Raw genomic sequence first — 27,485 nt, forward strand, 5'->3', positions numbered from 1 at the left:
CGGAGGGAACCACATGAAATTGCCTTTTCTGCAGGCCAAACACAGTTGAGTGACAGCAATTTCATATGATTCAGCCTAACGCTATCTCTAGAACACTTAGTGAGGCATAGGCACAGTATTGAGTGTTTTAGGTGTATCCTCTCATATACTCCTCACAATACAAAACCAAAAAAAAAAAGACCAAACCCCCTGCCATCGATTCCAACTCATAACGACCCTATAAGGCAGGGTAGAACAGAGTTTCCAAGGAGCGCCTGGTGGATTTGAACCAGGCAATTTCCTGGTTAGCAGCTGTAGCACTTAACCACTACACCACAAGGGTTTCCTCACAATATAAACCCACCTCACAATATAGTACGCCTGAAATAGGTACTGCTCGCATTCCTGGGTTACACATGAGGAGATTGAGGCTTAGGGAAGCAAGGGGCAAAGGTGGGTTTGAGTTCAGGCTGTCTGGCTGCAGAATCTGAGCTCTTCACCCCGAACTCCACAACTGCAGGGTGCTAGGTGTCTGCGTCAGGGCTAGGACCACCCACTTGCCCCCTTAGCTTCCTGGACCCAGGCAAGCCCTAGGTAGAGCCTTCAGCCGGCAGTGCAAGCAGAGGCTGCAATTGGGGGAGGGGGCCTCGCCCCCATACCTAGGAGGGGCGGCCTGCGAGTGGCGTCCAGGTGGACCACCCAGGATGCGTGGGCAAGGCAAGGGGCATTCTTCATGGCTGTTATGCATACACATCTCTCCCCGCAGCATGGTTTAAATCACCTTGACATGAATGCCTCAACCTTAGAATCAGGGATGAAGATGCTTTGTTTTTCTTGCTAATCCCTTCTCTTTCTTTTGGCTAGTGGTAAGAAAGGTTTCAACAGTCACTGCTGAAAAGCTTGTCAGGAGCTCCTGGAAGACACTGTGTACATTTTCTAAAGAAAGGGAGCAAGTTAACTGAGAAATAATTACTTGGGGAGTAGGATTCTGGATTACCTGCCACACATTTCCAGGGCTTTCCCGTAGAGAGGGTGTCTTAGTTACCCAGTGCTGCTGTAACTGAAATACCACTTGTGGGAGGCTTTAACAGAAAATTTCCTCAGTTTAGGAGGCTGTAAGCCCGAATTCACGGTGTTGGTTCTAGGGCAAGGCTTTCTCTCTCTGTCAGCTCTGGAGGAAGGACCTTGTCTCTTTTGAGCCTCTGCTCTTGGGCGATCTTTGTGGCTTGGCATCTCCTTCCCCTATCTCTGCTTATCACTTGCTTGTTTTATCTCTTTTATATCTCACAAGAGATTGATTTAAGACACGCCCTACACTAATACTGACTCATTAACATAACAAAGAAAACTTCCCCAAATGCGATTAAAGCCAGTTATAGGGGTTAGGATTCACAGTACATTTTTAGGGACACAATTCAATCTGTAACAGAGGGGTGGTTGCGAAAATGTGTCAGTGCTTCGAAATAGCTAGGGAGGGTAATGTCAGAAATGTAAGCCCTAGCAAGAGGCATAATAAACAGTACCTGGGATTTGGTCACTTGCTCCTCTGCCTTGACATTTACTAGGAGAGCTGGGGAGTGCAGTGGGCAGGAATCTTGACCTCAGGACTTGCCCCAGAGCAGTACGTTCTTGGCAGTGGAGCACTTAGTGACTCTAGGGAACCAGATAGGAGCCCGTCTGGTCATGTAGACAGATAGAAGCTGGTCCTGTCACATCTTTTTGGCACATAAAAAAGGTTGATTTGAAATAACATGTATCCATTTGGTGATACTTGAAATGCATTTTGTTTTTCCCCAGAGTTCTCATGAAACATCGCCTGTGCATTTAAGCAAGTCATGCTTTTGAGGCCAAGCAAACAAAATTGCCAAAGAACAACGGTTTCCAGGTTTCACTTAGGAAGAAATTTTCCTTCAGTCGTTTTAACAATGGATTCAGTTACTAGAAACCCGAGAGCACAGTAGAAGACTCCATGTGCTATCTGTTAACACTGGCCTTCACCTTTTGGGCCTCTGCCCCTAGCCTGGCCACACAGACTCTTTCTTGGGCCAGACTGAGGCTTCTTACGTCTGACTCAGCCTGGGGATTAACTCCAAGCAGAGGAGATAATTGTTTCTAGTCTGGTTTCTCCCTGGGATGAGGAAGTTCTCCTCCTAACTTTGTCCCAATGTTACCTTTTACGAATTCTCCTCCTGTTGCTGCCCCCTCACATTCCCCAAGGTTTTATCCCTGGGCTTCACCTCATCCTCAGCTTCTATGCCAATGGCACTGGGATAACAGCACCAACCTCTTTGCTGAGCACCAGACCTACCGGTCTACCTGCCTGCCAGTCACGGCTACCTGGCATCTTAAAGGCAGCATTTCTAAAATCAGATTTCAGTGTTCTGCTCTCACTAAAGACTATCTGGCTCATCTTGGATTCTCCATTCTTCAGTCTTTCAAGCCGGAAAACCTTTAAAGGTCCAATCCCTGGTGCAATCAGTTGTGGAGCCTTATAGTTTCCCCCACAAAAACTCTCATACCCACCTCTTCCTTCCCATTCTCCTGGCCGCTGCTCTTCTGCTGGTCTTTATCACCACTGGGCTGGACTACTTCAATAGCTTCCCTCCTAACTGGTCTCCCACTTCCTGGAAATCCTTGACAGCAGGCTAATTGATTCTATTGATTCACAACTCTGCTCACGCCATTATCCTGCTAAAAATCTTTCTAGGGCTTCCCACTTCTCTATCAAATGAAGCACCCATTCCTCATCCTGGAATAAAGGCCATCTTCAGGAATGCGTGCCATTCTCTTTGCGTGGTCTGCGTTTCAGCCACAATCGGCCTCTACCCCCTTCCTGATAATCCATCTCCTGGAACGACCAAGCTCCCATTCCCTTCTCCCCCTGCTGCATCACCAGCCTTCTCTAAACTGCCATCTCCCCCTTCACCCCTCCCCACCTTGCTGAGACCTCATCACACTCCCAGGCTTCTTTTTTGGTGTGTGCACATAAAGGTACACATATCTGTACTTGTGAATTACCTGCAGGTTACTCAAGTACCTGGTATAGAGCCCAGCAGAAGCCCAGTGTACCTGCTGAACTGAACGTGGATAAATGCTGAACTATATGCTTCCTGCACTGCGTCCAGCTGCTCTGGTCCATTACAGCCTTGCTTTCCCTACTTCTCGTTTTAATAAGACACAGGCAATAAATTTGGCATGGGAAGAGCTACCCTCCTGCTCCCAGCCCCCACTGATTTTATATCCTGCTGGCGGCAAAGCAAATTTTCAAGATTCAGGTCAACGTCAATTTAGACTTATTTCTGCCAGTTGGAAAACTCTGAAAAAGATACGACTTGATTTTTTTTTAAAACTTGGGAAAAATCTGAAAGCTAAGGAAATAGGATACTGTTAAAACACACACACACACACACACACACACACAAACACAACAAAAAAAACTAGGTTGGCTTTCTGTTCAATCCTGTCAAGTTAATCTAATCTTCTGTGATGGAGCAGCAGACCTGGCAGATCAAGGGAGGAAACAATAGTTGGAATTTACCTTTGCCTGGCTTTGAAACTTTTGATTCCTGCGTCCCACACAATATGATTATCATTAAACTGGATGAAAGGTTAGAGAGAGACGGGGTTAGTACTAACTGGGGGACAGAGGTGGTACTCCGCAGGGGGTCAGCCTTGAGCCCAGTGGCCCTGAACACTGGCATGAATGGGCTAGGGTGACAGAAAAGAGAACATATTCAAAGACAGCATTAGCGTCAAGGTGGGGGCAAGGGTAGTGTAGATGAACAATAAGCAAGAAAAGTGACCTTGGCAATTATGTAAGTAATTAACAGAAGTATGCACGCTGGACTAGAAGAGTTCACGTTAGGGGGAAAAAAGTAGCAATCAGTAATGTAGCATTCTACTACGAATATGATACTGGGATGAAGAAATACAACATGAAGGGTCCTGCAGCCCTAAGTTTGCCTTAACTGTTTCCTCTTCCAAACTCCTTGGCCAAAGATGAGAAAGAGAATTTAGACAACATTCAGGGCAGAACCACAGAAGTGATTAAACTGGACATGGAAATTAAAGACTCTTACCAAAAAACCTCATAAGGGCAATAACAAACACAAACAGAAATAGATTTAAATAGCAACGCATGTGAATACAATTAAATGTAAAGATGACTTTTCTTAGTCTTAAGGTTGATAAATGGGACATCAAGGTAGAACAGATCTATCTGGGATGGCTTGAGTTTGCTCCAGGTTAACTGGAAAGCAGACCTGGACAGCCTCTGGAAACATCTGTTCCCACTCCATATGGTTATGAGACTACTTCAAGGTGCCATATGGTTATGAGACTACTTCAAGGTGCTTGTTTAAATCCATAATTGAACATTAAGAGGTGACTAAATGCCTCAGCTGCTATTATGGCCTCAGGTTTGGTTATTACTTATGAAGAGAAATTCAAACATATGATGGAGCTATTCCTTAAGACCAGCACCCCCTGGGGGGCACTAGCAGCAAGACTGTCCCTGGGTGGTGCGAATAGTTAATGCACTCGGCTGCTAGCTGAAAAGTTAGATGTTTGGGTCTATCCAGAGGCATCTCAGAAGAAAGGCCTGGTGATCTGTTTCTGAAAAATCAGTCTGAAAACCCTAGGGGAGGTCTATTTTGACCTGGACAGGGTCACCATGAGTTGGAACTGACTGGGGTAGATGGCATCTGGTTTTAGCAGCAAGCCAGAACCTTGCTGACGTGGACACAGTGCAGAGATTTGATCTGTGCTGCAGCCACATGGGTAACAGGATTCTTTCTGTTTTTCCACTTTCAGTATAAATAAGCCCGTGATAGTGTCTAATCTACGTAGATGGGAACACTGGAAATTTGAGTGTACGGCACCCTAGGTTGTTAGTGTCTATTCCCAAATGCTATCCCATTCAAACATTCTTCTTTAAGGCAGGAGAGCAGAGAAAGGGCAAAAACAAAACCCACGATGATTTTCCTTACAACACTGCTGATAATAATCACACAGTCAGTTGTAAGTTAATTCTTTAAATTTAATCAGTCCTTTATAAAACTTCCCGATTAATTAGTAAAAGTTGGCTTATTTTAATAGCCTTAAACATTGGTCACTATTTAAACAAGACATTCTAAAAAAAAAAAAAAAAAGGCAATCACATAATAGTTTATAGTAATTTACAAGTGGATGGTATACATTTAGATACAGAGGTAGAAGTTCACTTTTACAATGTTTCACTGATACACATATACCAAATTCAAGGCACAAAATAGTTTGCTTTACAAAAAAATACTGTAAAAATCTGATTTGCTGTTCTACAATGTGAACAAACTTTCAAATGAATCTTAACCCCCTCCCATACATATGCCATAGGATACGGTTTTTCCCCTTCACTAATCATTGTTGGCACAAAAATGGGGACTTTTCTAAGTAGAAGGTCCCATTTTTAGAAACTGTTTCTTTGTGGAGCTGCTATGTATGCCAGATGAGAGTCCATCCAAACAAATGAAACACAGCAACTTCCTGAGGAAAGGGCACTTTCTGTATGCAGCAAAATTCACAGGTAGAAAACGTATGGTCTTTTTGGATTAACTAGGTCTCCAGAGAGACTTAATGAAATATTTCAGAGATGAAACTGAAAATTTGCAAATGCTATAGCTATTATGACTTTAAGAAAAAGACCTGATTCTTCTCACCATAAAACTCAAATGTCATTTACCTTGAATTGAGGGAGATTTAGAAATACCTTTTTGACAGAGCTGAACATACACATAAAAGCCACACAGGTTTTTGCAAAACTGAAACTTAGGAAACATGAGAAGATATAGCACTGTTAGTCCTTGAAGTTGCAAGGATGTCAACTGGCTAGAGTTTAATTATAAGAATTAATAAACTCTAAGGGAATTAAGAAAAACAACATACATGAAACACACTGTAGTTATTATCTCTAGACTTTCTGTTCATTAAAAAAAAAATGATAGTCTGAAGATAGCACACAGTGCATGTCTAAAGGTTGGATTGGTTTTAGGGCTCTCTCTAAAAGGACCCCGTTGGCAAGAACCTAACTTCATTTTTGTTGATCACATTTTCCAAGTACTCTATTAGTTAATTCACACTTTATTTTTTTTAAAAAGTTGATTAAAAAAAAAAGTCAACACAGGTATAGACTCCAGAGGATGTCAGTAATGCTGATGTGCACTGGATTGAAACGTTTTGATCGTCTTCTGATACAAACGATATTCTGTACAAAAAGATCCTTAGATTCCATTTTTTGCTTCATTATTGTTTGTGGCTTGCTTTCTCTGAGCAATAAAGGGGTACATACACTTGTCCGCTCCTAGGAACCGATACATGCACACAACTGCTTCAAAAGGGAGGATGCTGAAAGAGGAGAGTCACGATCGTTAGCGAAAGGGAAGTTTCACCTATGAAGATAGAGGCGCAGGTTGGAGAGACCTGGCCCACATGGGAACCCCTCCCCCCACCCCAAACGTACCTCTTCATGAAGGTGACGATGTACATGAGCCGTGGGGTGCAGATCATGGGCTGGTCTGTGAGGATGGCCTGCATGGCCTGCTTCACACAGTAATCAGGTTTCAGAGGTGGCAGGAAAGGCTCGATTTCTTTCCTGAAAGTTATATATTCAAAAAAAATAAGAATTAACTGCAAACCAGGAAGTGAAAATTCATAGTGAGGTTATCTGAGTGATAAGATTATGGGCATGTTTTGTTTTCTTCATTGTGCTTTTCTGTATCTTCTAAAATTTCCTACTATGAACATATTTTGTTTGTAAAATCTGGAAAACAAATTAAAAAAAAAAAGGAAAATTGGTCTGGATTTCCTTAAAATGAGAAACTCATATTCTTACAATGCCTCAAAATTTTTTTTGGATTTTTTCTTTTTTCCTTTCAATAGACAAAGTAGAAGGCATTAGGCATAACAAGCACTAAACCCAGAGAAGATGCCAAGCTTTTAGTATTACACATAGTCCAAACGATAGCACATCAACACTGGCATAACCTTTCTGAGTCAAATAAAAGTCCGCTAGATGCTTCCTACAATGCCTGAACAGGGAAAGCTCCAGGGGGCCTCTGAAATGAGTGCATACAGACTTCCTGCCTTCAGTTCAATTCATTAAGTTGTATGCTGAGATAACCTAATGATAAAAGTTTATTCCTTTCCCTTTTCATTGTCCCACCTCAGCCTCAGACACCTGTACCTGCCATTTTGCTAGACAGGAAACAGAGCCCCTCCAGACCCTCAGGAACCGGCTTGTAAGTACTTGAGAGGAAAACATCAAACCAAATCTACTCCTCCTTCCCTCACCCCACCCATTTGTACACACACAAGGGCAGAGAGGAGGAGCTCCAACCTATTCCCCAATCCTGACTCAGAGTCACTTTGAGTTTGGGATTACTCAACCGCAATGCTTCCATTTTAAGGATGGAGGCAGTAAGTCACCCTCCACCTACTTCACTGCTTGTTCAGGTTCAGTGTGTGTTAAGAATGGCCCCTAGGCCTCCAGGGAACTGGGTTAGTTATCTTCCTTTGCCTTTCAAATTCATCCAAGCAAAAATCTCAAAGTAAGCAGCTCTTACAAGTAGCCTCTTAATGATTCACGGTTTTGTTTATTCGGCTCAGCTAAAGTCAGATGTAACCTGACATTTATATTCCCATATGCCTCCTTTCAGAGTGTGTGGGTATTTTATTTCATTTTTAGTAAACCCAAACAGCTCTTCTCATTCTATCAGCGTGAATCTAGCTACAAACACTCTCCACAAAAAGGAAGTTTCCAAATCTGGAATGTAACATTCAAAAGTCTTTTAGAGCAGAGAAAGTCTTCTTACTCCTCTGCGACAGTGAGAGTGTTTCATTTCCAAACCAGTCACATTAAGGTAAATTCTCCTGGAGCCCCCCCTTTTTTCTTTACCAACACTAATACTATAGAAACCCTGGTGGAATAGTGGTGAAGGGCTACAGCTGCTAACCAAAAGGTTAGTAGTTTGAATTTACCAGGCATTCCCTGGAAACCCTAAAAGGCAGTTCTACTCTGTCCTATAGAGTCACAATCGACTCGATGGCAACGGGTTAAGTTAATGCTGCAGAAGTGGAGCCCTGGTGGCATAGTGGTTGAGAACTTGGCTGCTAACCAAAAGGTCAATAGTTCAAATCCACCAGCTGCTCCTTGGAAACCTTATGGGGCAGTTCTACTCTGTCCTGTAGCTCCTATGAGTTGGAACAACTTGATGGCAATGGGTTTTAATACTGCAGAAAGAAGCCCTGGTGGCGCAGTGGTTAAGCACTTGGCTGATAACCCAAAGGTCGGTGGCTCGAATCCACCAGTTGCTCCACAGGAGAAAGATGGGGCATTTTGCTCCTGTAAAGATTTACAGCCTCAGAAACCCTCTGGGGCAGTTCTATCCTGTCCTATAGGGTTGCTATGAGATGAAATCGACTTAATGGAAATGAGTTCGGGGTTTTTTTGTTTTTAATACTGCAGAAACTAAATAACTCCTAAAGAAGTAGTTTTTAAGAAAAACCCTATGCATTTACTTTTTTCTCCTAGGAGGTGTGGAGAAGCCATTTCTTATCTGGTGCTTCTAGATTAACTTCAGTTAAGTCAATATCAGCGTGGCACAACATAATTAACGTAATTGACAGCACTAAGCTGTACACCTGAAAAAGGCTGAACTGGCAAATGTGTTATTTATATTTTTACAACAATAAAAAAGATTAAAAAAAAATCAGCATGGCATCAGCCTGACTTGTCAGTCTTATACATCTCAATTTTACATCTTGACCAAGAAAAACTTCAGTTAACTGCTAAAGGTTAAAATCCAAGACAACCTTTGAAGATCTAATTTCCATATTCTCCCAATATGGAAAGATGGTTTTTACAACAGTTTTTTAAATCAGAAGTAAGAGAGGTTCTTACTGACCTGATTCGGCAGCCTCTGAACATGCCAGTGTCTACGAGGTAAGGGCAGACCAGTGTGGTTTTAATGCCATCCTTTTCAGCAGCCTTGAGCTCATGGCTCAGAGATTCATGAAAACCCACAACTCCAAATTTACTGGCACAGTAATCCTGAGTTAGAGGAGAGAGAGAACAGAAATGTTATGTGGACAAACCCCCAACTAAACTGAAGCTCCTCTGGTCCTATTGCTTTGGTTAGATGTTTGATACAAAAAGTTACAGGTGACTAAGCAAAGAAAAGGAAACCATTTTAAAAGACTGATAGCTGATGTGGTTCAGTGCAGAAATAATATTTTTAAAGCAACAGCAGAAACAGATGAACACTTTTTGCCACATCAACTAAGGATCATATTACTTTAGGGAAGTTACCACAAAGCAGTCTATGAAAGCTTACAAGCTGAAGTTAAAAATGGAGAGAGGTTCACTTTGAAGTGTCTGGAAAATTTACAAATGGCCTCTTGTTCAGTAAAGTAGACTGAAAAACCAGTTTGTTTAAATTAATGCTAGAAGAACAAAGGCAAGCCTAGCTTAGGTTCTAAGTTGTTATGATCTGACTTTCTTTTCACGGTGAAGTAAAAATGAAAACGATAACTACACCCCGTAAAGTTAAACTAGAACTTAATCACACGACACATGGTATAGAAGTTCTTCACCACTATCCAAATTTAAATTCAGGAATGGAAATATGAATCCCCTGAAGGTAAAAGCTGTCTATTGCATGAAGTGTTGTTTTCTATTTTATGCAAACAGCACAGAAGTATATACATACATGTGCTCTATAACTTGAATATGATGAAGAACAGAGCTCAGTTAGACCCAGTTCTTTGAAGAGATTCATTTCTACAAACCGAAGAGTCTAGGGTGCCTGACATTTGCGATGGCCATCTCATCTGATGAGCTAATGTAAGAGAGCTCACTTTCAGCAAGCTTAACCAAAACAGAATGTCAACCTTTGGCCTCATTTATCTGCTACCCACGGCACTGCCACTGCCCTCCACGGTTTCAGTCTTGACCCTGTGCCTCCGGCATCAACCAGAGAAACTGCTAATGAAAATGGGCCAAACTGAGGGTTGGCCCGTCTATGTCTTTGCTGCTGCTCCTTTGTCCAACTAGTCTGAGTGATTTTATGGCAGGAGAGCTAGAATTCCATTTTGACAGCTGTCAGTGGGTATAATCTCCCACCCTATGTTACTGTGGAACATTCTATAAACAGCATACAGGTAGGGGGTTTTCATGGACTTTCATGAACTGTACCATTCTTAGGATTTTGGTGTATTCATCACGAGATAACCAAAGGAATAAAGGAAATGCTTTATATCTGACAAACCTCAACTCCAGCAGTGCTGAACAATCCCAAGGAGCTTGCAACTGTCACAATATGACCATGATTAATCTCCAGCATTGTAGGAAGAAAAGCCTTAGTGGTCTGAAAAAAAAGTAAGAGTCAAGCTTTAGAAGTAACGTCATGAGTTTCATCTAAAACCCAATTTAAGATTATAAGACAAACTTTAATCATATAATGTTACATCTCCGAGTTCATTTAAAAATATCTTACATTTATCAAAAAAGAGAAGACCCTTCAAGTGTCTGGTTACACTGGCACCATATCATTGGTATCGGAGGCCTATTATAAGCCATAGCCAACAAGGCTGTAAGACAAGAGCTTTTGGGGACAATGTCCAGAGGTGAAAAGAAAGCCATTAATAGAAGGCTCTTCATCACTTTCAAGTGATAGCCATCTGCTAATCTAAACTACTCCCACATTATGTAGTGACTCCAAGTCAGAGTCACTAACATGCTATGACACTTTAGCCCAGTGACCTCATTGTCTCTGAGGGTCCTCCAGCCTACCTATGAATGACCAAAACCAAACCCATTGCCGTTGAGTCAATTCTGACTCATAGTGACTCTACAGGACAGAGCAGAACTGCCCCATAGAATTTCCAAGGAATGCCTGGTGGATTCAAACTTTTGGTTAGCAGCCATGGCACTTAACCACTATGCCACCAGGGTTTCCTACCTATGAACAAGGGTCTTATATTGTTTACCATAAGACTATGTCTAAATATAGACCCACAAATGAAGAGCGATTCCAGCATCCAAAGCTTTGGTACCAAAGTGTACTAATAGGAGGTATAGGAAAGTATTTTGGGATGGAAGAACAGAATCATTTGAAGTGAGAATGTGTCATAATGCTAACTCTGCACTGAACAGAACTTGCAGCATTCTGAGTGCCCGCACCCCACTGTGGGGTTCACTGGGGAGTGGCTCTCCCATGGAAGTGGCAGATTGGTCACTCAGTGTTGCAAATGCATGTGGCAGAAGTTCCAGGGCAGTGGACCTAGAGGCCGCACTGATTCATTAGTCACTAAACTCTCTTTCTCCTCTAGCTCTCTGGCACTCAAAATGCAAGGCTATATTTAAAAAAAAAAAAAAAAAGTTCAAATTGCTTAAGATGATCTATTAACTACTCTACCAGACTCCCAACAGTTTTATAACCTGCTTCTTAAAAGAAAGCAGCAAATAGCAATCTGTCTACTGTTGAGTTATATCCTACTGCCAACACAGCTTCCCATGATTTATGAAGTTAAAAAAAAAAAAAAAAAAGTACTACACAGCCAACTTAGAGAAGAGCTACATTCCCTTCTCAAAGGATTTCTTGGCTAAGGCATACTGAGCTTTTGTTTTAAGCATGAATATCTAATTTGTTATGATAACTTTTACATGTACAGGATCAAAAACAGTGATTCCATTAATGTCAAAGTTTTTTTTATGCTCCAATCCATGATGCATACAGTTGCCATATTAATCTTTGTGAAGTATCCCAAGTTCTTCTCCAGTCTAACTGCAGGGCAATCATGCAACATCCCCCTCGCCCCCAACTCATACCCTGTTTGTTTGAGTCTCCGCCCATCCTCCTCATGTCATGCCTATTCTTACCTGTCAAGTATTTCCCACGAGCTCTCCTCTGCCATGACAATCTACCCCAGTTCCCTCCAGTATAATTCAAAGTAAAATACTAATCACATAGTTATATAGCATTTTATGTTCTTCAAAGTACTTTAATTATACTACTGGGTTCTCCTAAAATTTTTTTATTGAAAGTAGTTAGGATATTAAGCCTCTGTCCAGTATTATTCTAGACCATCTTGGCTTTGTCTACATTTCTCTAAGATACATGTTTCAGTTTGATTTTTTTTTTTTGGTAGTAGTAAGCAGAGATGGCTAAGGCAATTACCATAGTAACTGTTATCTTGATCTTTTTCATAGTCCAAAAAAGTTGAGAATTGGTACTTTAGGTAATTATTAATTCAACTTTAGATTCTATAGCTTATATGTGGCCATTATACCACAGAATTGCTATAAGGTAACATCACAAAAAAGTTTACAAGGTCCAGTCTAAACTAGAAAAATATTCCTAAAAGTAATCAAGCCTATTAAGTCTTTTAAGTATCTGGTTATGATTAAATTGTTCCCAATTAAATGACCCAGAGATCATTTCCAAGTGTTAAAACTTTGCCTAGTCTTGGAAGACAGGATGAATCTAGTATTCAGGGCCTATATACGCACATACACATATAGCTTACCCATCAGGACGAGCAGAACTGCCCCATAGAGTTTCCAAGGAGCAGCTGGTGGATTCGAACTGCCAATCTTTTGGTTAGCAGCCATAGCTCATATACATATATACACACACACACGCATATACATATAAATACATGTACTTATATTTAAACCAAAATCAAACCCATTGCCCTTGAGTTGATTCTGACTCACAGTGACCCTATAGGACAGAGTAGAACTGCCCCATAAGGTTTCCAAGGAGCGGCTGGTGGATTTGAACTGCTGACCTCTTGGTTAGGAGTTGACCTCTTAACCACTGTGTCACCAGGGCTGCAATATGACTTGGTATTAAATCCTAAGAAATTACACACAATATAAAATACCAGTAAGAATACCTAACAAATCTGACTCATGTTGGCTGCATGTGCTCCTTTAAATGGTCAGTATCCATGCTGATTAGAAACACAGACACCTGCGTGGGTTGGCCCTAACAACTTCCACATATTCATGGGCTATGTATGTTCCTGCCTGCAGGTGTGAAATGACTAATCCAGATCGCCAGCTCATATAAAGGTAGGTGATAGAAGATTGACAAGTTCCTAATTGTTTTTTAAGCTTAATTTGTTGCAAAGGTTCTGAAACTGATTAATGTCACACACACCCCACCTGAAATTAGTCTGATGGCATTAACTTATTCAACAAATATTTCTTAAACACCTACTATATGCAGGTACTGTGCTACGATCTGGCCACACAGTGATGGGTAAAACAGAAGCTGGTCCCATTCTTGTCTCTAAGCAGAATTGATACTTACCAGCACTGAACTGTATTAAATCACTACACCAAACATAAAACAGTTCTGGTTTATCCTTCATATAAGCAGGGTATTATGTCTGCATATTGTAAAAAATGTGATTTGTGGCTGCTTTGGCAACCCTCACCCCCCAAAAAAAAGCGGTTCAGAGGGCAGTTAAGCTACTGGTTTTGTTTTTAAAAGAAAAAGAGAAACAAAAGAATCTAAACATGGTTATGTGACTCTTTTGCAACTGTGGGTTTAAACATATTTTCAGGGAAATATGTTTCACCTTAAGTAGCTAGTAAAGTGTGAAACAGGTTTGTTTTTATATGAGGTTTTCTTTTGAGGGGGAGCAATCAGTTAAAAAAAACAAAAAGGTAGTGGCAGGGAAACATTTCATTTAAAATATGTAACTTATACAGAAGGCAAACTTGCCCTTCTGCATAAATGATCTCCAATGTGTCAGTACATTTTCTACATTCCAAGACAAAGGGCTGTGTTCTTTATCTGGAAAGGCTCACCAGTATAGGCAATACTACAACTACTACTAACAGTGTTGACAACAACAAACAACTTGTTGAGGCAACTGTGAGGTGAAGTAAGCTATCCAAGGCCACACAATCAGCCTTGGAACCCAGACTGGGTGGATTCTGAAGCTCATGTCAAATACTTGCTGAGCTCCTAATGTGCACCCGGGCAGATAAGCCTGGCATAAGTGCACTCACATCAGGACCGCTCGGACTCCTTCTTAAACCAGTGCTCAGGTTTCATGCTGGAGCCTTATTATACATGTGAGTGAGCATCAAGGCGGTTAATCATTTCCTTCACTGCCTGAATGGAGGTGAGCAATTATCGCTGGTGTGTGATTTCCACAGCCAAACTTCCTGACTTATGTCTGGGGCACATTATCAAATAAACTTTGATCAACACTAATTCTGTCCCTTACTTTACAAGAAAAATGCTATAAAAAGGTGGCTAGAAAGCATCACATTTTCAGGAATTTTCTCAAGAAACCAGACTAGTTTTCCTTTCTAATTACTCTTGCCCTCAACAGTCTGGTAGATGACATCTGAGATAGCACAGCACAGTCGGTCCTTGACACAGTTTGACAGCACAAAGAAATCTGGCACTTTGTAATGAATTATTAATGTGCACAAATACTGTAGCATGTATGAGGTGGGGACCAGCAAAAGGTGAAGTGCTAGTTGCCATGACACCAGTCAGTTCAAGTTAAGGTTCGTGATCTTTAACTTTGTCTCAAAGAGTCATTAGGAGAACATAAAGGGCGAATCTCAAATGGCTTATGTATAAATTCATACATGAATCTGAGAGGGGCAACTCAAATAACTTACCAAACAAGACTGCTGTGTTACATCAACTCCAAGGATGAACTACTTTGGTCAGGAGGTACCAACTAGTAAATAGTTTCCTGAGTTAGTTGCTGTTCATGGTGGTTGGCAAGGTAAGCTAGGTGCTAAACCTAAGTCAAAGAATTGTACTCTAAGAAACAAGTATGACATTTAGTTCCTCATTAAGAAAATATGGTTGACCATTGATCTAGGCAGATTCAGAGTCACTAACCAATATATGGAAACCCTGGTGGTGCAGTGGTTAAGAGCTACAGCTGCTAACCGAAAGGTCAGCAGTTCGAATCCACACCCCTCTGCCTCATTTGAGGAAGCCCTGGTGGTGCAGCAGTTAAAATGCTCAGCTGTTAACCAAAAAGGTAGGCAGTTCGAACCCATCAGCCACTCCTCAGGAAAAAGACGTGGCAGTCTGTTTCTGTAAAGGTTGCCCTATAGGGCAGTTCTACTCTGTCCTATGAGTCGGAATCAACTTGAAGGCAGTGGGTTCGGTTTTTTTTTTTTTTGCCTCATTTGAATCAGGAGGGTTTAGAGGATTAGAGCTGGAAAGGAACTAGAGATCATTTCTCTGCAAAACAGAAAACTCTTAATAATTGATCTGGCTGTAAAGTGTGAGGGTAAAACCTTGATTACCCGTGCTTAATTTTATCACAAGACTCCAAAACCATAATCTGCCAACAACCAATTGACAGGGTTGCTATGTGATTCAAGTGGGCACTGACGTGCCTATGAGATGTGCCTGACAGGCCTCATATTGTCATAGCTCCTCAGGGTTCCTCTTCAAAGCACTGAATGCTCTGAAAGACAACTGTAAAAGGCATATTTACAATATAAATACGAACTTAGACAGACGTGTAAGTAACTGGACTTAGACATGCCATGTCATATGTCTAGAAATCTCTGAAAGTCAGGTTTACGCCAAATTAACTTCCAACAGCTCCAATGGTCCAGTTCATTCCTGGCGCTATTAATGACAGACTGTGCAGCGCCGGCCCCAGCAGCTGCAGTGTCAGGACAAATTAGCCTAAAGGTAGACAAAAGAGTATGTGAAGAAACGTGGTATCCGGCAAAATCTGACTTTTGAAATCTCGAGACTGATAACATTTTAAAGGTGTAGGTAAAACATCCAGAAATATGTTTCCTATATTTGTAAGCAATTCCGGGTTAATGGGCACTAAGGGAAAAGCAAAGTTAATTTTTCACAGTAGGAAAAGGCCTCACACTATATTATTGTAACGCATTTGTACAATTGTCCTGTGAGCAATTCAAGAAAAGCCATCTTTTAATGGAATCATTTAAGTGCTTATTTCTTATTTGAACTTCCAAGAAACAGTAGACATTTATTTCTAAAGAGGTCCATACAATTACATTATGATAGGTAAACCATTAAATTCACCAGCACACTGCAGAGCAGTTTTCTGATGCGTGTTTAAAGGTTTTAAGAATCTCAAAAAAAAAAAAAAGCATTATGCAGTTTGGAAAAACAAAAACAAAGATTACAAGGAAGACTCCATTGAATAGAGAACATTTAACTAGAAATCCTTAAGGTGCCCCTCCAAATCATTAAACAACTACACTCTTCATTTTGCTCCTGTCTGTTGCAACCAGAGTAACTTATCTTTATCAGAATCACAAAGAAGCATTCTCATGCTTATTTACAAGGCTAAAATGACATCTGGTGGCACTCTTCTCTAGGAACTCAGTCACTGCACCAGGAAAACAGTGATTGGACAGTAAAAATTATTTAAGGCACTGAAAATATGATGAAATGTGTGTTAAGAGGGTTAATAGTATAAGTCTGTATGTGCTCAAAGGTTAAAAATGATAACATACTACTGGCTGACTTGGATAAGGGACAAATGGTTAAATAAATACTCTTAACTTTGCAGATTTAGAAGTATCTGGGGTTGCCATGAGTTGGAACTGACTTGATGGCAACATGTTTGTTTTGTTGTTTTTGGGTAATAAATACACTGACCACCAAACTCCAGGAATTGTATTTTGACGACACAAAGTGTTACTTGAAAAAAGGTAATTTTCTTTATTACAAATTACCTTCGACTAGGAAGTAAAGCAGACTAAATCTACCTTTGCTGGCAGTAAAAAGTACACTGACTTAAATATTTTAGTTGCAGCTGACAGCACAAGTTCTGAAATCACGTAGTTTAATGACAGTTTCCCGTCCCTCCCATTTGGGTATGTTTCCAGAGCAAAAGGTCTCCTGACCAGTTGTGCAATAAAGCCCCAAGAGCACCAACATACCAAAGCCTGGCAATACCCTCTCAGACTTTACAAAACGTCTTAATTTCCATCAGGCTGAGGCAAGATGTTCTCTCCTTAGAGAGGAAACTAAAGAATACATCATCATAGTCAAATCTGTACCAGTGTTACACCTGCCATCCTTTTAAAATGTTTTTTATTTTGAGGCTACATGGATTAGTTTAACATTTGAACTGCATCAGCAGTTAATACTTAACACAAATACACAGCAACACTCCTACAGTTGCCCTGCAACCCAGAAGCTAATAAAAGAGCTAGGCTTTTCAAATGAACATCTAGATGATGACACCATTAGTTAGTCAGCAAAAATAAATGCATCATTAACTTGCCTTCCCACTGCTAAAGGATGGGATCAACTACCCAAGGCAGCGACTCAGATATCAACATCCTCTTAAATTTCAGGCCTTGCTACACAGAAATACCAGAAATGAGGTGATTTAAAACTCAACCTGTCAATATTTTTGTGGGTCCCTGGATGGGACCGTGGAAAGTACACTGGTCTTTGGAGCCCGGAGACCCACAAGGCCCCCGGCTCTGCCAATTACTTAACCTTCCTTTTGTTCTTGATCTCTCTGAATCTTGGTTTAACTCATTTGTAAGACAGCTCTCCAAGGTTTCTTAGCTCAAAAATGTTCTACATTCAATAATTCTTTCTTCAGTTCCTACCACACATTCAAAATACAAGTCATAACACTGAGGTATTACTTTCCTAAGACTCTAGGAAATGACTCAATAAGGTATCAACTTCATTAATAGAGTTGGGAGCATCTGGTGATTAGTAAAAATATCTATTCATCAAATACTTTTATGTTGCCATGGCCGTGCCTTTTCAAATAATATAACTTGAATTCCTATCTCTTATGTATTAAATTATATGGGTTTTAAAAAATATATTAAATTATAAGTTACAAATCATCTGTGTGAAATAATCACTGATTTTTATGTCTTATGTGAAACCAGAGAAGCTCAATGTTAACAGAAACTATGAACGCTGAACACTATTTCTGAAATCCTGTTCTCCCTGACCCTTCCCCCTGGCAGAACCTAGATGATCAAAGGAGTGTTAGATGATCTCCCTCAAGTTCAGACCCCTTCCCTATTTAATAACTCTTCATGGAATAATGAAAATAACCCACAAAATTGCAGCCAAATAGCCTGCCAGACAACAGGTTGTCATTAAGCCCTCTGCTTTATCCTAAGCTCAAGTCCCATCATAGAAATTGTAATAAGACAGATCTCCCAAAGGGCAGAGGCTTCGGTTCCGCTCTAGTGACTGACTAGTCACCCTTCCACGAAGCTAACCACATGCACTGAGCTCAGCCACGGCTCAGGCTGTCTGCAGTGGCAGGGCTCCTTTGCCCTGCTCCAACAGCACACGCCAGGAATGCCCTCATGATTCTCTTCCATCATCCCTTTAATTTCATAATTATAAATAGTTCAAATTCTTCCCTGCTTTCTATTTTTGCTTACTACTGTAGAGCCTTTAAAAAAAAGAATTAGTCTTTACCTAAATGGAGGATATACTCAAAAGATTCCTCCTGAAAACGAATTTTAGTTTATTCTTAAACATGCACTACAACAACTGAAATGTCACTCAATATATATGAGGGCCTATGAGGTGCCTACATTGTGTTATACATTGTTAAAAACAAAAAGAGATCTTTGCGAATCTCTTAAAGAACATTCAGGACTGTAGAAGTCAAATCAGAGGTTCTCGAACTTTGCTACATGTTAGAATCATTGGGGGTCCAGACCACACCCCATACCAGTTATATCAGACTGTCCGTGGATGGCAATCAGGCAGTGGAATACAACATTCCCCAGGTGATTCCAATATGTAGCTAACTTTGAGAAGCAATGCTCTAGACTAGAACAGGGTTTCTTAGTCTTGGCACCACTGGTATTTTGGGCTGGGTAATTTTATGTTGTGAGGCCTTGTCCTGTGCATTGTAGGACGGTTAGGAGCAGACCCGGCTTCTACTCATGAGACGTCAGTAGGAGTCCCTCCCACCAGTTGTAACAAGCAAAAACGTCTCCAGATTTTGCCAAATGTCTGGAGGGAAAAGTGCTCCACGAGAACCACTCTCTAGGAGTAACATCACATTAGCAAATACCCTATCCCCATTAGAACAAGCTCTCAAAGAGAGATCTAAAACATTTCAAAACTTTTCTCCCTCATCCACAGAAGTTTGAGGGCTTAGCTTTCAAGACAAGGAATTTTAGACACTTTTAGCCTCAGCATTTTCAGAAGACGGGCCTGGTGATCTGCTTCCAAAAGGTCATAGCCTTGAAAACCTTATGCAGCTTCCTCAAAAACTAAAAATAGAACTACCATATGACCCCGCAATTCTACTCCTAGGTATACACCCAAAAGACTTGAAAGCTAGACTCAACAGACTTGTACACCAATGTTCACTGCAGCACTATGCACAATAGCCAAAAGATGTAAACAACCTAAATGCCCATCAAAAGATGAATGGGTAAACAGAACGTGGTACATGCATACAATGAAATACTACTCAGCCAGTACGAGAAATGAAATCTTGATGCATGCTACAGTACAGATGGAGCTTGAAGACATTATGCTGGGTGAAATAAGTCAATCACAAAAGGACAAATATTGTACCACCTTACTTATATAAAACAAAACAAAAAAACAAGAAAAGGCAAAATGTACAGAGACCAAAGTTTATTAGCGGTTACCAGGGGTTCCCGGGAGGGAGAGGGAATAAGGGTTGTTATTGCTTACAGAATACTGACTTGGTTTAAGGTGATGGAAAGATTGCATCGACGAAGAGTAGGGTTGCACAGCTGATTACTGTAAGTGCTGTTAATAAGGTGTACACCTGTAAAAAGCTGAACTGGCAAAAGTTGTGTGACAGATATATTTAGGATAACGACAAAAAAAAAAAAAAGAGTACCCGCTGAGGCTACTTATGTACAACCAAACACCTATGGGATTTGGTTCCTTGGTTTGGAGGTTTAGGGTCATGGTTTTGTGGGACATCCCACTTAATCGGCCTAATAACATGTTTGGTGCTTCTGTTTTACCCCCTAGTCCACTGCATAGCGCCTGGGGTCTTAAAAGCTGGCCAGCAGCCATCCAAGGCACAACAATTGGTCTCTAATTGCCTAGGGCAACAGAGGATGGAGAGTCAGAAATAGGAGGAGGAAATGGAATGTGTGGCTAATTGCCTCCATGAACAACTGCCTCCTTTGCCATGAGACCAGGAGAATGGTCTCATGGATGGTGACTAGCTATCATTACTGAACACTTAGATCAAAGATTCTATAGAATAATTCAGATCAAAAGGGGAGAAATGAAGGACACAATTACAAATTCTCATGGACTCTAGACTTTCTGGAGCCATCGAGGCTGGATGGACCCCCAAAACAATTGCCCTGAGATCATCTTTAAACCTTAAACCAAAGATATCCCCTGAAGTCTTCTTAAAACCAAACAACAGGTTAGCTTACCTAGTAAAAAATGTTTGCCTTAAATATAATGCTCTTTTAAGATCTGCATGGGATCAAACTGACAACAGCAACTCAAAAGATCAGACAGAAACCTTAAGGGACAGTTAGTTAATGTTAATGCGAAAGAAACAACTCAGAAAAGGAGGGTGAAAATGGTTACACAACTTGAAGGCTGTAATCAATGAAGCCAAATTCTGCATGTAGAAAGTGTTGACTGGATGTATGTTTTGCCGTGTTTCTTCTCAAAAGAAAAGAAAACAAACAAACAAAAAACCCTATACAGCAGTGCTATGCTGCACACAAGGTCACCATGAGTTGGAATCGACTTTATAGCAACTAACAACAACAAGCCTTGGCATCTACTTCTCTCACATTCCATCTTTACCACAGACACAGGGGCTATAGAGTGATCTACAGAAGGTTTCATTCTTCTATAAGCCCATGAGAAAACCTCACCTAGGAAAAAATTATCCCCTTTAAAACTGAGATGCTTGGGCCATTAAGCTTGGATGCATCATCAGTCATTTGGCAATACTGCACAGTTTTGAAAGTTCATGAGTAACATTTCCAAAGACGAAGCTTATGGAGCGATCTGGAATCTTGATCTCATAAGAGTATTACATAACAGAATAAAAGTTTTACATTTTCTAGGAGATAAGCTAAAAAACAAAACTAAAACCACACTGTTATTGAAACTTTGGTACCAAGTATTTATGGAACTTTGTTCAGTCAAGTCCTTGTAAAAGAACCTTTTTTATTCATTACGTTTTCTTTGTTGGTCAATGCTGACACCCAAACTTGGAAGAGAAGGCAAGAAGGTGGGTGACTATAGATGTACTACACTGTTCTCAATGAAATCACCACCTCAGATATGGACTGTGAGAAATTACAGAAGAGACACAGAAAAGCAGATGGATTGGGCTTTGGTAATAAAACTCTAGCATGGTATTAGTTCTTTAGGCTAGAATTTTACATGCTGTCTAATTTAGGGAGCAAACTTTCTCGAGATATTAAGCTAGGTTAATCAGTCATTGCTAAATTAACCATACTAACCAGCTACAACAAAAACAAAAAACAAATAACATTTGAAGATTAATACTTACATTAAACCACAGGTCCAAAGCATAAACCTACTGTTATCAGGGGTTTCGAAGTCAACATGTAGTCCCGACAGCTATTGGTAAAGGATATAATCAGGAGGCCTAGGATGAGGGTCTGGGCCCTAGCTTCTCCCTTCCCTAGGGGTGACCTAAGGCAAGTCCCATAACCTCTTTAGGTTTGCTTCCTCATCCATAAAACTGGGGATAATGGGCCTACTTAATTCAGAATTGCTGTGAGGCTCAAATGAGAGAAGAGTGTTTATGAAACAGCTTTGTAAAATTTAAGTGCTATACAGAAGTGCAGTGAAGGCACACACAGAATATTAAGCATATATTTATAGGCTACTTTGGTTTTTTTTTTTTTTTTTGGTTATAGGTGCTATCTGTTTCTGGTTATGTTGTTCCTTCAAGTTCCTGCAGTTCCCGGTTCTTATCATGTATGACTCCCAATGCTCCCTGCCCTTCATGCAGTGCCAGACCACTCATCCAGCTAAAACCCAACAATGACCACTAGGAAAAGCCTCAAAACCATATTGTTAGCAGTTGCTGCAGCTGCCTACCTGCTTCCATCGGGAATCCTGGATGATGCTGGCAAACACCACCACCACCACCACCACCACCACACTTTCCCATAATATCCCTTTTCTAATCCTCTTATGCAATCCCATTTTACTAGGAGCAGAAAACAACTATATATAAATATAAATCAGAATGCTCGAAGGAAGAGTCCAGCAAACACAAAATACTCAGCTAGTACACAATTATTTTCAAATAATTTATTATACCTTATGTTTCTCTTTCCCAAGAGATTGTAGATTATCCTGTTTTAAAAATCCTTCAGAAATCAGTAGGGGGCAGTATGTTAAATACAATTTGCAGGTGGGAAAATGCAGGCTTTGAATTTTAAGTTTCACTTGTCCTCAAAATACCCATGTGCTTACATAAGTGACACCGCAAATATTTTCCCAGCTACACTGACTTGAGAAGTGTTATTTTGAGGCCCATTGTTTAGAATAACACCAACAAGCCGAACCATGTTAATATTCAAAAGTTCCAAAACTAAGCTATTTGAAGGAAAGGCAAGAAATTCACATTTTATGCAAGCAGCAAATGAGAAACACTGTGTTTTCCCCAAACCAAAGAACACAATGTTAACACCATTACCACCTTTCACACATTTGAGTATCTTTGAAAGTTTCACAGAACCAGTAATGTTTTGTTTCCAAATGTGAATTCATGGTAAGTGACTTGTCAGTTGGGTTAATTTGACAGCACTCAAGGTTGTGGCAGTAATTGCCCTTCCTTGTTAAATATTCTAGCAGCATTTGCTGCAGTGTTGAAAGTTTTTTGATCATTATGAGAGGATATTCAATTTTTCCCCTGTGGTTCACTTAATTTTAGTTTCAGAGCATTTAGGAAAATGGTCTCTGACAGGTATGAACCTGAGTTTTAAGAGAATTGACAAATAAAGTAGAAAAGAAAAAGGAACTCAAGAAGGGGCCATGCTGCGGAAGATCATCAAGTAAAATATGTCAGCATCCCTTCCTATGAAAAGCATCCACCAGTACTGCTGAAATGATGTAAGCCTCTATAAACCCAGGGTAGAACTTGCTTCAGTGGCGAAGATCCAGGTGACTGAAACTGGTCAACCTGATTAAATCCTTAAGCCATACACTGCCAGCCTATACTCTGTAGACAAGGCAATCTTAACAGTGTTAAGTAACAATACAGGAAAGCTTTATAAGGCTATCCTATTACAGGGGCCAGCTGTGTGCTTTATCTACCTACATGCAGTGGTTAAGAGATCAAGCTGCTAACCAAAGGTTGGCAGTTTGAACTCACCAGCCACTCCTTGGGAACCCTATGGGGCAGTTCAACTCTGTTCTATAGGGTTGCTATGAGTTGGAATTGACTAGATGGCAACGGGTTTGGTTTTCTGGTTTTATATATCTGTATATTTTCAAAGGAAGTATTAAGAGATTCAGTGCTGAGTTATTTTTGATTATGCTTACAAAGGGTCTACCTGAAAGGCGCTCCTAGCTCAGTTAACAGAAATTGTTAAGAAAAGCTTAGGAGGCAGAGTGTCCTCTTAATAGTTAACTACTATACTAACTTCTAAGATAAGAAAAAAAAAATGTTTTTTGATAAGAAGTCACTCATTAAACCACAGAGATGAACACACCTTAATCTGATCTCTGGAGTTATAGGGTCAAAACATTGGGCTTAGCCCATTAAATTGGTGGGGAATAATTCCTTACTTCTTAAGGACTATGAGATTAAAATTTTTTTTTAAGAATTTTATTTTTGTTGTTGTTACTGAGAATATACACAGAACATACACCAATTCAACAGTGTCTACGTGTACAAGTCAGTGATATTGATTACATTCAAGTTGTGCAACGATTCTCACTCTCCTTTTCTGAGTTGCTCCTTCCCCCATTCACATTAACGCACTGCTTTCGAACTGCTGTTGTCAATCTGATCCCACATAGATCAAGCTTAAAAGAGCAAAATGCTCAAGTCAGACATTCTTTACTAGCTAAAACTATTGTTTGGTTTAAAGGCTTCAGGGGATATTTTCTATTAGGCTTTTTTATACTCCAAAGATCAGCTACAAAAGGCCCTTTCTCTTAAGAAAATATAGGTTGTGTGTGTAGAAGGAAATAAGATACAGATCCACCCTGCCAGTACACCCCCTAGTGGAATTTCAGCATAGTACAGTTTCGGGGTCCAAAATCATTCTGTGTATTCAGGACTTTCATAGACTTCAATAGACTTTCCCAGGTCTGGTGTCTCTAACTGCACTGTAGTCACGTGCCCTCTACTATATTACTCACTTAGCATACCAAAATGAACCGACAAAACACGTCATCTATACATTCATCCATATAGGCAGATATCCAGATTAAACAGAAGCAAATTGGCTACTTATAATTGAAGCAGGCTTAATTTTAGTTTCTGGAAGAAAAGCAAAATTTTATATAAATTTGCTATTAATATTCCTTACCTCAAGAAGAAACATATAAAAGGGGTTTCCTACTTAAAGAAAAATTATTCTAACTCCCAAGCAAGGTTATTAAATTGCTTGAAAGGAATTTTCTGATTGCCATGGCTTAGATATGTTCAAGTTACTAAAATCAATTTCCTGGAATTTGCCAAAAACCTTGAAAATCTTAAAGATAATTAGAGTGAAAACAAATTCAAGGAATGAGAATAAACTGAAAGAACCTGATCAGTTAAGTATTTAACCACAGGGTCTGTGTTCTTCTCTAGGCCCTCAGTGACCCAATCCTTCTGTGAATGGCTCAGTATTCCTGGGGCACTCTCCATTCAGGCTCTTTGAAAAAGCTATTCAATCAGTGTTAGCATCAGCACAGGTTAAAGAGTGCTTCCACTTTGACATGTCCTATAGATTAATTTCTACTTGGACAGAAAGTGGATAAAGCCGGGATACAGAAATAATTATGGAGAAAAGAACAAACAGCACCTTTGCTTCAAGCAATCGAGATAAATAGCGAGCTCAGTACATGATCAGACATGGAAGGGCCATTCCCTGAGCCAAGCAACTGTTGACTATTCTACAGGGACTGCCACCCTTAACATGCTGTGGCTAGCTGCCATTGAGTTGGCCCCCAACTCACGACGACTGCATGTGTTACACAGAAGTACTGCTCCTTAGGGTTTTCTTGGCTGTAATCTTTATAGAAGCAGATCACCAGGCCTTTTCTTCCACAGCGCCACTGGGTGGGTTCAAACTGCCAACTTTTAGGCTAGCAGCTGACTGTAAACTGCTTGCGCCACCCAGCCTCCTCACCCTTAATATATAAAGGCATTATTAAGTTAACATGAAAATACTTTGGATTTGTGTTTTTCTTTCTCAGCAGCATGAATATATTTTGATCGAACTATTCAACTACTTTTATCTCCCATTAAGACAGGGCTCTAGTGGTAGAAGAGCAAGTGGAGGCTCTTGTAGGAAGCATGGGTGTGCAGGGCTCGTTCACAGCACTGCGTGAGTCCACCTGGCTGGAGCTTAGGGTATACCAGGAAATGCAGGTGAAAAGCTGGGAGGCTAGGTGCAAATCAGGTTTGGGAAGACCTAAGATGTCATGTTAATGAGTTTGGGCTTCATGCAATATGAACAATATGGTCACACAAAGGTTTTAAGCAGGCACATAGGAAGTTGAGTCTGGCTTAAACAACCCTAGGTTGGAGAGCGAAGACTGTAAACAGGGAAAAGTTCAGAAGCTCCTTCAAGAAAGGGTCCAGGCAAGAGGAGATGAAGACACACACCAGGAGGCTGGAATGGAAAGGAGGGAAACAAAGTATACGGTAGCAATAAAACAGCTGGGACTTGGTGGCCCATGAATGTGTAGCGGACGGGAGAATTCAAGATAATGCTAATGTTTCCAAGCCTAATGACTGGCCACGCTAGGGAGTGTATGGAACCGCCAAGACAGTGTATGAATCTGGGAACGTCCCGAGAAATCACAGTTGGAGCCATCTGAAATAAACAGATTATCCAGCTAGAGGTGCACAGTGAGAAAAGATCTGAGCACAGAATATGAAAGAATCCTTACATTTTGGGGGTAGGCACACTGAGTGTTGGGAAGGCAGGGAGAGAAGAGAGCAAGTGGGCATACTGCAGAAGCTAAGGGACTAGAGTTTCACAGAGATTGTCAGGCTCACACTCGAGAAAGAAAGATCAAGCCACACACTGGATTTGGCATTCAGGAAATCTGTGCTTTTGCTTTTACATAGCACAGAAATTACGACATTGGTACTCAGCAGTGTTTTCTAAACAATTGAGATAACAGACGCAGATTAGAACATGCACAGATGATGTTGGGAAGCTTTTTACACGGTATAGCACCTAATGCTCTGCTCACCAGTTACATGAAGGGACATTTTATCACGTCAGAGATTTTGATTTTTACTAGCAATAGATTTGGGGCTCAGCATGTGATATATCAAATACAGCAATTAAAAGCTCAATGAGCATGTGGTCTTATTTTGTGTTAGGAAAGAAGGCTATGAAATGGCCCTTTCAGGTATACAGTCCCAGGTACCCAAGCAGGTGTCTAGAGTAAAACAAATGTGCTTTACTCGGTTTTTAACTGTGACCACATCGGTGCATTCAACAAGAATTAATAAAATGAAGTATGCTTACCCAATACTAATTTACAACTCAGGCCAAGATATAAGAATTCCAAGTTCGCAGGAGCTATCCTAGGATATGTGAGGCAATACTAAAATATTCAGTCTTACAATTTTTGATATTATGGTATAGAGGAGGAACTATTGCCCAAATAATTTTATCTGAATATTATTTAATTCCTTAATTCTAAAACTCGGTCTCCCTAACTAGGGAACAGAAGAACACAGTGTTTGAGATTACAAACCAGTAAATCACATAAGAACTTAAACATTCACGATTTGGGACCATTCGTGCGGCGTTAGGTACAGTCCCTGCACTAATGTCTTTAAGTGCTACATCACTCAGATCTAACCGGTGGGCTTTTACTTTTCCTGGATGGATTTTAACTAAATAGACCTTAGACATTTGGATATAGATAAATGCCTAATTCAGTAATTAGTATTTTAAAACTGTGAAACCTTTTAAGTTAAGTGGCCTATTAATTAACTACCAATTATCTTGTCTGACTACCATATCAATAGAAGTAAATTACCGACTAGCTCTTTGACAGATTTAGTCCTTTACCATGCAAAATTTCTTCTAGAATATAAAAGTCCTGGAGTTAAATGCTTTTGCTTCCCCATTTTGGTTAATCAGGGATCAATTTGCAGCTCACATACAAAGGCCAGATGTAGCTCTTTGGTCGAAAAAGGACCTACAGATAAATTTTGGCTGTTAGAAATGGCAAGACAAGATTGTACTCACTCTCTTAAAAAATAACAAGTGAAGCAATGTTAATATTTTTGGAGATATA

At 40.4% G+C, this 27,485-nt stretch overlaps 1 protein-coding gene across 1 annotated transcript in view; it reads right to left on the bottom strand.

The window, feature by feature from the left end:
- Positions 1-5,030: 5,030 nt before the first annotated feature.
- RDH10 (retinol dehydrogenase 10) overlaps positions 5,031-27,485 on the bottom strand; it is a 29,467-nt gene continuing 7,012 nt past the window's right edge. Inside the window, exons 3-6 of the mRNA XM_049853688.1 lie at positions 10,281-10,379; positions 8,919-9,064; positions 6,476-6,607; positions 5,031-6,360 (exon numbers count right to left, since the gene is read on the bottom strand). Coding sequence (XP_049709645.1) covers positions 6,237-6,360; positions 6,476-6,607; positions 8,919-9,064; positions 10,281-10,379 — 501 coding nt within the window. The 3' untranslated portion in view covers positions 5,031-6,236. The remainder of the gene's footprint in view (positions 6,361-6,475; positions 6,608-8,918; positions 9,065-10,280; positions 10,380-27,485) is intronic.

This window comes from Elephas maximus, chromosome 15 (genome assembly GCF_024166365.1).
Source record: "Elephas maximus indicus isolate mEleMax1 chromosome 15, mEleMax1 primary haplotype, whole genome shotgun sequence".
NCBI classification, from domain to species: Eukaryota; Metazoa; Chordata; class Mammalia; order Proboscidea; family Elephantidae; genus Elephas; species Elephas maximus.